Below are 12,241 nucleotides of genomic sequence, written 5' to 3'. Positions count from 1 at the left end.
GGCATCTCTGAATTCAATAATGAAATGCCTTTAACTGAAAATTGAATGTTTAACCTTATTATTATACATTACTGACACTCTATCCTCCAATTTGATACAGTTAAGTGCTTCGACATAATCTGTATTATTAAAAGCAATATATAAATAAAGGTAACTTGACTAGATGCTGATCCAGTGAGCATTGTTTCCGCGTGTGATGCACACACGTTTGCGTTTAAATCTGTTCATCAAATTAAGTTATTGTATTAACCAGCATTTATGACCGATGAACAATGCATTTGTTACAGTATATTTTAATCTTTGATAACAGTAGGTAATAAAAACACAACGGATCATGTTAGCTCTGGTCCAATGAAAAAATATTAACAGATAGAACTCAGGACATTTTTGTTCATGTAAAATATACCTCATTGTCACGTTCTAGACTTGTAATATTTAGCTTTAAATAAAAAAAAGACCCCCTTAATATTGTGGCAGTTTTTTTCTCTGTGGTATCGAAAATGGTATCGAATATCGATATTTTTCAAGGTATCGTATCGAAGTTAGAAATTCTAGTATCGTGACAACACTAGCACAGACTGATGAAAATTTTTTGGTATTGTGTATGCTTGTGAATAATTGTAAACATGGAATGATACCTATAACACGACAAAATAATAATAAAAAAACATTGGCAGACATTTATCAAAATATAACTACTAAAAATTATTTTATTTGGAATAAAGCGGAAATAACATAAAATGAAGATGGAAAAACAAATTTTCATTAATTTTTGCATTTAATGATGATCAGGCAGTACATACAGTCATTTACTCAAGGTACATTATAAACCCTGCTAAACACCTGTAGAACTCAGAATGCAGAAGAACGCAGAAGTGCTGTTATATCAAGTACGTAACCAGCACACAGAGACATGTGCCTTTGTGCCTTTAGAACAGAATCTCAGGGGAGATGCCCAACATCAGATAGAACACTATTCAGAGAACAAGGTTTGTTCCTGAAAGCCTCAGATAAAATACATGTCTATGTGCGTGTGTGTGTGTGAGAGACTCGCACGTGAGGACAGAGTGACGCCAGTTGGTTCTCTCTTAAATGGCGACTTGTCACGGTGCCAAAAGCCTCACAGAAGAAGCTCTGTCATTGAAGTGGGAGTGAGCCCTCGAGGGGAGGGTGTCCCCTTTTACCAGTCAAACAGCTCAGCTAGGATGAATTTAAATTGTCTTAGCTCAGCTTTGAAGAAGTACTAAAGCACTGTTTTCACAAGCTAGCTTAAGCTAGCTTGGGTTTCATTCACAATTAATTACCTTTAAGTTGCGTAATTATGCGAGTGGAAAACATTCTCATGCTAAATGTTCACTGAATTCACAACAGGTGCGATAGTGGAAAAATAGACATTGCGATATTTAGTTTTTCTGCTCTGCTCTCTCTCTCTCTCTCTCTCTCTCTCTCTCTCTCTCTCTTTCTCTCTCTCTCTCTCTCTCATTCTCTCTCTCTCTCTCTGTGTCTGTATGTGTGTGTGTGTGTGTGTGTATATATATATATATATATATATATATATATAGCGTGATATGAAAACTGTTTCACAAGATGACTCGAATAGCTCTATTTGGAAAGACTTACTCATTCTAGAAGGATCAGGGTGATTTTGTAGGGGAGTGAATCTGCTTAGAAGATGATAATTTTTTTTTTTTTTTTTACAACTTACAAGCATTACATAAATACAATAGAAGCAAGATAATTAAACTTGATAATTAAAAGTTATTAACAGTATTCAGGTACAGAAATTGAATGATCAAATGTAAAATAACTGCATGGGCTTTACTGTATTTAAATTAAATATAATTAATCTTTGATAAAGCTACAAAAGGGATTTTTCACTTTGCATTTTGTTGTTTGAATAACATGGACACAGACAGAAGCAGGAACATTTGGCTGCTGTCACTTTAAGATTGAATGCACTGATCCAATAAAATGATAAAAATATATTTTCTTTTGTTTATATTATTATAATAGTAGCATAATACACACCCAAGCCATCTCAATATAAGGTCTTAACATAAATGTTAAATTTCTATGAGTAGGTGCTGTTATGGATATAATGTCCTTGATGACATTGATATGGAAGTAAAATAATGGCAAATGTTTTTGAAACAAAAAGCCTGTTGAATTGCACTACTTGAAAAAAATATGCATTGCATTAACCCTGCTTGTATTTTAATGCATTGTATTTTTAGGGTTTGCATTTTTATGGGCTGAAATTTAGCATGGTTGAACATTTAAGCTGTGAATATTTAAATTCAAAACATTTCAAACACATTTTCATTAGTAAAATTTCAATAATCCATATTCACCTTTCATATTTCACTTCCAAAATATGCAAACTGATTAAAAATTCAACCTATAATATTCAACATGCGGTTTTCAGTCCATTTTATTTCGCTTTGCAAATTCGCTTCCACAAATTCAGTGGTTCAAATTCGACAGTAAATTCAATGTTGACATCCAGGAACTGCAGGAAAAGCAGTAGATTACCGATCATAATCTCCATCTGCTGTTAGTCGACCTCACCAGCAGGGGGTGCAAGCGCGTGTTGTTGACGAAGACCAGAGCAACAGTTAGAGCGAGCCATTCATTCATAAAAACTCATTTACAACAATGTAAGTGTAGCCTATCTGTGATTATTATGTTTTATGTAAAAATTCAGTTTCTTCACGATTAGTTTTCCTGTGTATCCTATGCATCTCTACCGTGAACGAGATTATAATGTTATTCCCCCGATGCGGATGTATAGGCCTACAGATCCAATGTTACATTTGAGTTTGACATATCTATTGGTTGTTTAGTTGCCTCAACCTTATATTGCGGCGATTGTGCTGCATGCAGTAGTAGGCTAGTAGGGTTTCACTCAATATGTCAGGATTCCCCTGCTGGACATATAAAACGCTTAATGTAGCTTAATGGACTAATACAGTGATATAAAAGACCAAACTCGCAGGCAAGCAGAAAGACTCAGAATATGAACTTAACGCGCAAAGTTTAAAGCTGAGCGTTTCTCAGTGATACTGGCATTTGCATGACATTGACATGACATTCACACATTTAGGGACCGTCTCTAAAATTACATACGACATTGGTGCACACGTTTCTAACTTCAATAGCATTTAAAGAGAACGACTTGCAGTCATAAAACCAACTGTACAGTGTTCATGTAGGTGATTTCAGGCATAATGCGCAATTTATTCAATTAAATTTAAGTTAGAAATGTTTAGGCCTATAGGACTACCAATGTTACTTTAGAGACGGTCCCTAAATGTGCGAATGTCAAGCCAATTTTACATTTAGTCATTTAGCAGACGCTTTATCCAAAGCGACTTAAGTTACAGTTAAACTAACAATATAGGACAACAATATGAAAGTGCTATGACCCTTCCCAGATTAATCATGTATGTAGGAATATTAACATGTATGTAGGCATACTTCCACAATAAGGTGTGAGTTTGGGCTATTATATCACTGTATTAGTCCATTAAGCTACGTTAAGCGTTTTGTCCTGATGGAAGGGGAATCCTTGAGCATGATGAGGTATTGAGGGAAACCGATTATAATCCCGTTCATGGTAGAAAAAGTTGATAACATGCAAGGCTACACAGGGAAAGTAACAATGAAGTTAATGAATGAAACATAAAAACAGCTTTAGATTATGATCGGTAATCTACTGCTTTTCCTGCAGTTCCTGGACGTCAACATTGAATTTACTGTCGAATTTGAACCACTGAATTTGTGGAAGTGAATTTGCAAAGCGAAATAAAATGCACCGAAAACCGCCAGTTGAATATTATAGGTTGTATTTTTAATCAGTTTGAATATTTTTGAAGTGAAAAATGAAAGGTGAATATGGATTATTGATATTTTACTAAGGAAAATGTTTTTGAAATGTTTTGAATTTAAATATTCACAGCTTAAATATTCAACCATGCTAAATTTAAGCCCATAAAAATGCAAACCCTAAAAATACAATGCATTAAAATACAAGCAGGGTTAATGCAATGCATATTTTTTTCAAGTAGTGCAATTCAACAGGCTTTTTGTTTCAAAAACATTTGCCATTATTTTACTTCCATACATTGAGGATTTCATAGAGGAGTAATAGCATGCTGTTCATCCATCTACACCGAAACAGTGAGAAACACTTTAACAGATGAAAGATAAATCCAGTAAATACAAGGCAAAGTATGGTTTGTCTATGTTCTGTCACATCGTACAAAGTTCTGTGTTTTTAAATGGATCAAATATATTTGTAAGAAATGCTGGTCATTATGGTAAACCCTCTCATCTCTTAATTCATCTCATTTAATGCAGCACCGCTACAGCCATGAAAACACCATTTGTGTATAAACACACCGCCTAAAACAATAAATGAAGACACTCAATGTCAGACTTCAAATCTTCTCTTTGATCACCCACTGAGTTGGAGGTCTCAGATTATTGAAGTGCATCATTCTGCATCCTCTGCGTCAATCTCAGTATGAGCTGTTCTTGAGAGGACTTTGGTAGTGGTAGTGTACAACAAATGGTTATAGTTATTGTGCTTGCGTATTTGTTGATATACCCTGTTGGAGGTCTGGGCTTAGTGTCCATATATTCCTGAAAAATGTGTCTGAATGGGGTTTTGTGGACCTGACGCAGCCTTATTAATTATACAAGGCTCCCTCAACACGGACTAGTCGATTATGATAAGTCGATTATGTTTTGCACAACCCTAATTAGTAAGAAGAAAAAAAAATTAAAACAAGATAAATTTACCTGAGAAGCAACATTGGCTACATTTTCTTTAAAGGCACAATATGTTCGGTTTTTGAATTAAAATTTCCAAAAGCCACTAGAACGCTGTTATGTTTTGCTGACTTGTGTACTTACCGTACATTATCCCAAATGTTTCCAACCATGTTTAAAAATCATCAATTTTAACCAGTCTAACGGCCCATGGCATTACGTCACCTGTCAATGATGACATATCCGCGTTACCCTCCATTTCCGGTTTCACTTCCGTCGAAACCATGGAAACATCAAATACTCTTTAATATATTATGTGTTTTATTAGACAGGTGAGCAACTCTTTGGATACATGCCTCAGAGACAACACTATTTTGTCAAGTGGCTAACATAGCATAATCAGAAAGAGCTTTATTTCTAGTAGCAGTAATACAGCATTTTCTCCACAATACGTTTTGAAAGTAATTGCATAATTACATTTTACGTAATGTATTATGTAATCTGTAGTGGAATACATTTTAAATGTAACATTCCCAACCCAGGTGCATAATGCAGTGTCACTAAGTTTTTCAATTGATGTTTTTAATAATGATAATAATAAAGGAAGAAATTAAGAAACTTATTGTTTCATATTTATTTATCCTTTATATTTATATATTAATTATCCATCAATTATATTTATTTATCCATTCATTTATATATATATATATATAAATAATTATTGTTATTATTATTTTTTATACATTTCTCCATTTATATTTATTTTTGTATTTATTACATTTGCTTTTTTTTATTTATTGTTTTTTTTGTTTTGTTTCTACCAAATCCAGTTTAAATGCCAACTTACTGATGAATCACAATTTTATACATTTTAGTGTGTATGCACTGTTGATTATAAATGCCAGTCATTGTAATCAGACTCAACAGGAAGTTTAGCATTGCATCAAGAATAGGACGTAGGAACACATTTCGACAGCTGTGCAACTAGATTGCGACTAAAAAGACCCTTTGTTATGAACAATTGATGGTACAAAGGCCAAAGGTCAGTTAGGCTGCAAGTTCACCAGTTCAGTATTTAAAGAGCACAAAGCAACATTGATCCACAGATCTGTAATGAAATTATCTGCAGTGCTTTGGAGAGAGCCCAGCTGAAGTCTTGGAAACAGAGTGTTTGTCTAGACCAGTGATGCAGGGAAAGCCACAGCCTAAAATGAATTTCGATCTGAAGCACGGCTCCGCACCACTGACGCTCACAATCACATTTGTCTCCTTGGCCTGCTAAAAATGATCAAGTAGCTTCCTTCCAGCCTTGCAATGGGCGGATGTCTTGTCCAGACATAATACAGCACAGATTAAGATGATGTGTTTGTAAAGACAAAGGAGAAGGGAAGAGAGGGAGGGGATTCAGAGGAACAACCTTCAATATAGTTATAGGGAATCGCTCTGAATGCAGATCATTTTCTTTTAATAATGTTCAAGGTTAAATTAAACGTTTATCATCTTTGGCATGCTGTTGGTCAAATTTGATATATTTTATATATAATTCCAACTTTTTTAAAATTGTCCTAGTTCATTGATCCGTTACACACACCATCTCTCTAGCTACTGTTGTTTCCAAAATTTCTGTAGCCAATTTTATTTTCTGTAAAAATGCCACTGTTCTCTGTACCAATTTAAAATAAATAGAATATAATAGTTGTTATTAGCATTAATGATTAAATCCCGTTAATAATACATTTAAAACCTCATGTAGCTGGCAAATGTTTTTCATATAAGTAAACATTGATGTAGAAAAATTGAATTGAATAATTGTTAAAGGTGTCATGACAAAAATATCACTGTCCCCTCGCTATTATTTACAGACAAAGCATTATGAAATTGTTTACTTAGGGTTTGTGATGTAAAAAGATCAAATGGAAAATGTTTTCTTGTCATGACTTCTTCAAATATGTATTTATATTACTAATTCATAATTTAAAAATAGAGCTTAAAACATTTGATAACACTTTACAGTGAGGTTTAATTAGGTTTCACTATACTTAAGAACAATACTTCTATAGCATTTATTAATCCAAATTAATATTAACTTCAACATTTACTAATACATTATTAAAATGAACAAACAATCAAAAACATGAACAATGAACGACTGAATGTAATTTAAATACGACTTTGTATTAACTAACATTAACAAAGATGAATAAATACTGTAACAAATGTTTTGTTCATTGTTAATTTGTTAGTTAATACATTGTACAATAAGGTTTCATTAGTTTACATTAGTTAATACATAAGCTAACAACGAAAGAAAACATTTGCAACATGAAAAATGGAGGAATGATTAGGGACCGTTTGTCCAGTTTGCATATAATGTATCGTAGATGTATCTCTGACAAAATAAAGACAGGTCAAAGCTTTGCTTATTGAATTTTAATTGAGTGTTATAAAAATCCAGTGCTATTATAATCACCCAAAGCACTGTATTCTCCGCTTCCACAGGATATATTCTACAATAAACGTAATAATAATGGTAATTTCCTGTTTCCATATTTGCATATAGCATTAATTTGTGGGGCTGCACGCTTTCTTGCTAGGCTTCTAATGTAAGGAAATGCATATGGGGAAAAAGTGAAACAGAAAAACATTTTGCTGAGCTAATTAAAAGCACACAACAGATACTGTACATGGACTTTAATATGTACTTCACTGGGCATAATCATTTAAGAGCTTGGTCTTCCGTGGATATTAAACCTATGTGAACTTGCACAAAAACACAGACCCATAATCGCACATTTCTTTCCCCCATATGTTTTTTGATATTACAGCAAAGACGTATGTAACAGATTTGTGTATTTAGAGGCAAGACAGGGTCTGATCACACATCAGTCACACAGACTGACGTCTACCAGAGTAAATTACATCTCTTCACCTTGGCTCTCAGAGTCTGTGCTGAGCGGTGATTGAGTTTAGACAATGGTCTGGGGCCTGAGGCAGAGCCTGATGCCGGAAACGTAGATTGAGTCATTGGAGTGGAGGAAGGAGTGGCAGGAGTGCATTGTTTCTCAAACATGATTAGGGGTTGGCATCTCCTGGGTTGTTTCACTCTAATCAATTTGATCATTAATGCAACTCCAAAGAGTTTCTCATCATAGAGAATGTTATTTATTTGCCCTGGTTGTCAGACCCCATAGAACCTTCATCGCCACACTTATTTTTCAAGACCCTGTGTTCTGGGTAGAGAAAACTGCCAATTTGTGTCCCTTTTATTAAGGAAGGAACATGCTGTACTTCAGAAACGTCCACATGATTGCTTCTGTGCTAAGTCACAAATTGCTCTCTTGGTCCACCGACTGATATTTTCATTGTGTTCAAACTGAATGAGTGTGTTCAAATATGATTTATAAAAAAACAAAAAATGTTTTCAATTTTAAAGGCCCGCTGAAGTGACTTGAAATGCACAGCATTATTCAGTGTGTTGACGTAATTTCCACTGAAACAGAAAGACAGGGAGGGACATATTGAACAGCTCCACCCCTTTTTTTAAATAGCCTATAGCGTATAGTTCATATCACAGCTCGGCCAGAGCCATTGAAAGCTATATTTTTATTTATTTTTTCAACATTTATTAGGCTTAAAAAAATATAACATCTTTTAATTTAAGTGATCTTAAAACAAAATAAATGTCATATTTACCTGTGTCCTTCCTACTTGTCTAACAGGTAATATGAAATATACAGAAATTGAATAAAGTTATCAAACAGTCTGCACTGTGTAAATTTTTTAATTAAATATAGATTAATCCTTATTAAAGCTACAAAATGTCTTTAGTCAAGAGCAGTGAGTCATTTTCCCTGATCCCTTTGTTCTTTGATTAATGACAGATAGCATTAGTCAGCTGTCACTTTAAGACCTGCCGCTGCTGCAGATGACGGGGATCTCACACGCGTCTAATTTTCTCGCAACTCTTTACGTGCACTAAACTTTATTTAACTCATAAGTATATCATAAGAGCAGTCTTAAATGAGTATTTCAGTTGTGTCTTTGTTCTATTGTTTGTTTTCCTATATGATTGTAATTAGTTTCTTTGTTTCTTTATCACTGTTTACTTGACTTCACTTGAACCTGACTGTTTACTAAGTTTGACCGTTTTTTTGATTTATTTTTACTTAGGCTAGGTTTACTTTTTTTGTGATATTGAAAATGGTGAGGAATTTATAAAATGTCAATGGTCTCAAAAATGTTGATATCACAACAACCTTATTTGAAGCAAAAATAACTAGATTGAGATATATGTTATCAGAAAATAAAATAACTCCTATTGTGATATAATATATTGGTAATATTGCCCACCCCTACAATAGCTAATAAAGTAATTAATTGTGTCTGAAATCACTTTTCTCAGTAACAAGAGTTTGCTCAACCCTATTTAAAATATGCCTGTGCTGCCATCTAGTGCTTATAGTATGTTACATTTTATTTTATTTATTTATTCCAGTAATCTGTCTAATTTAACTTAAATATGACGCATCACTTAAAACATAGAATACAATTAGTTGTTTTAAATAGAAGTACATTGAGTTTAATTTAGAGGTGAATATTGTTTAATGCCTTGAATTTATCCCAAATTACAAAATAGTTATAGAAAAAAAAATATTTGACTATAAAAAAATAGTACAATCATTCAGCCCACATGACCAAACATATAATCCCATTAAATCAAACAAGGATTTTACAAGAAATGAGACACTTCCTGTTTCCCTTTTTTTGCCGTACTTTAATCCCTTGCCATGGTTAGTTGAGAGATTTAGTTTTCTTGAGAAAATTTGCCATTCACTGTAACTGATATATATCCAAATTGAATCAAATTTTCAAATCGAATCGAATTGTGAAATTTGTGTCAATAACCAGCCTTAATATTTTTCAAGATCTGGTAGTTTCCAGAAGTAGTTTTGTAAAACAAAATCTAAGAAATGATAAGAGTGATATACAATTTTCTCTGTTATAATCTCAGGACAGTTGTATCACCCTGACACATTTTTTGTCCAGATATCAACATGAAATTGTATTAAATGTTTAAAAACATGTTTATTTAAGATGATGTGTATCACCAAGTCATTGTATGTTTGAATTGCATTCATGCATTTTTTTATTATAAATTTGAAGATAAAAAACATCATTGACCCAGTTAGTTTGAAACTTGTCATATTCTTTACAAAAACCTACAACACATGAAAGAGCAAAAATACAGTGTCTACATTTGCATCAACTGCTGCAGTTTTACTCTTGTTTCTGTCCTCTTCCTCTAGATAAGCCTGAGAACTACGACATCTGGTACGAGAGCAAGTTTGAGGAGTGCGACAAGGAGGCCTGTCTTTCCTTCTCTAAAGACATGTTGTGCTCACGGGTCACAGTGGACCACAACTATTACGCCATCTGTCAAAATCTGCTTTCGCGATATGCTACATGGCGGGGCAGCTCCGGTGGACTTCTTCATGACCCCCCGCCACACATAGCCAAAGACGGCCAGCTTGAAGCTCTTTTGGATGAGTGCGCCAACCCCAAAAAGCGGTATGGCCGCTTCCAAGCAGCTAAAGAACTGCGTGAGTACTTAACCCAGCTCAGCGGTACCGCTAGGTAATGACCGCCCATACCTGTCAATGCTCAACGTTCACTCATCAATGTCCGATGATGACTTTAGGGTTTGGGGATCCCCATTAGACTTTTGACAAAGAGATTTAGGGTCTGACGAAGCTACTGTCCTTTGTAACTCTATCTCAGACCAATCTTCCATCACTACAACCTGTTATGTGTACATTTTGTTTCTCTAAATCTTTAAATTATTGATAAGACTTGGGTTCATTGCTTTTATTCAATGGTTTATTTTGCAATAAAGGCAGCGGTTACATCATCATTGTCAACATCCTCCGGTTTCTCGATGGAGGTTTTACTTGCAAAATGGTGACACTGGGAAAGGCAACTTGGGAATGCCAGTACACGAACATTGACTCTGTCCAAAACGTTTTAGTGGACGGTTTTCTGCTTAATTGATTCATTAACATTCCAGGAAGAATGAGTTGGGCATAAAGCATAATTTTCAGATTGTAGAAAGGATGTGGAAATCTGTACACAATTAGAGCAGATTGGAGGGGAAATGAGTTGGAATTGCTTTGCATATACCAAAGAGTCTGGTTCTATATAACTCAAACCTCTGAACTAAAAGGGCAGAGCCTTCCAGTAAAAAAATTGCATTGTCAAACCTTCAGAATTACCCCAGAGCAGATTCATGAATTTGGTTAGACTTGTTACAAAGATTTGCGTTTGTATTAATCAAGCAAAGTCCACAGAGGGCCACAATGAATCCAAATTACGTGGCACTATTAAATCAGAGAGGTCCAGGTCTCTAATTGGCCGTTAACTATAAATAATGTACTGGCACATGGCGTGATGCAGCACTATCAAACTGAACATGCATCTGCACAGGCTAAAATGAACTTTCTGTCTTTAAATCCATCTTAACATTTCAATTTCACAGCTCTGCAATTGAATTAATCAAAATTTAATCAAATGTCTCTAACACTTAAGATCATTTACCTTTGAGCCATCAGCCCGTCCTCCCCCCTCCCTCCTTCCCTCCCTAGTTTGATTTTGCACTTGGTGGACCAATGAATTAGATCAGTATGCTAATGAGTATGCGTTAGATAATAAAGTACGCTAGCGCTTGACTGACAGTATCACTCCATTGAGCCTGGATTTTGAAAGCTAGCTAATCACTTTCAACTTTATGTTTCTGCCAGAGCAAATGAATGAAATTAATTAAGATTTTAATCTTTTTATTTCAATGTTTGGGTTCTGGCCAGTCAGGCCCTGAAGAGTCAAAGCAATAAATGTCGATCAGCCATTATCACTGAAGATCCCTCTGCTATTGTCAAATCTAAACCAGTGACAGGATGGCCTCTATTTGGGTGTTGACACTTGAGAGATTCGTTTTGGCGTGCATAAGTAACTGTCTGCTTTTGTACTGTACTTTTTCAGTTGAGTATTATATCAGCCATGTCTGATTTTACTGTGCCTTTCATTCAGAAGTTGTATTTACAACTTTTTAGTCTGTTTAAATATCAAATAAACAAATATATATATATATATATGTGTCGCTCTCTCTCTCTCTCTCTCTCTCTCTCTCTCTCTCTATATATATATATATATATATATATATATATATATACAGGTCCTTCTCAAAAAATTAGCATATTGTGATAAAGTTAATTATTTTCCATAAAGTAAGGATAAAAAATAAACTTTCATATATTTTAGATTCATTGCGCACCAACTGAAATATTTCAGGTCTTTTATTGTTTTAATACTGATGATTTTGGCATACAGCTCATGAAAACCCACAATTCCTATCTCAAAAAATTTGCATAATCATGAAAAGGGTCTCTAAACGAGCTATTAACCTAATCATCTGAAT

The 12,241-nt window shown here is 34.3% G+C and overlaps 1 protein-coding gene across 3 annotated transcripts in view; it reads left to right on the top strand.

The window, feature by feature from the left end:
- dipk2ab (divergent protein kinase domain 2Ab) overlaps positions 1-11,909 on the top strand; it is a 49,303-nt gene extending 37,394 nt beyond the window's left edge. For all 3 annotated transcript variants that reach the window (XM_077244159.1, XM_077244160.1, XM_077244161.1), the window contains one exon: positions 10,080-11,909. In XM_077244159.1, coding sequence (XP_077100274.1) covers positions 10,080-10,411 — 332 coding nt within the window. In that variant the 3' untranslated portion in view covers positions 10,412-11,909. The remainder of the gene's footprint in view (positions 1-10,079) is intronic.
- The last annotated feature ends 332 nt before the right edge of the window (positions 11,910-12,241 follow it).

This window comes from Siphateles boraxobius, unplaced genomic scaffold (genome assembly GCF_051911475.1).
Source record: "Siphateles boraxobius isolate OS27281-9 unplaced genomic scaffold, OSU_SipBor_1 26, whole genome shotgun sequence".
Classification (NCBI taxonomy): domain Eukaryota; kingdom Metazoa; phylum Chordata; class Actinopteri; order Cypriniformes; family Leuciscidae; genus Siphateles; species Siphateles boraxobius.
Note: the sequence above shows the minus strand (reverse complement) of the source record. Positions and strands in the feature narration are given on the sequence as shown.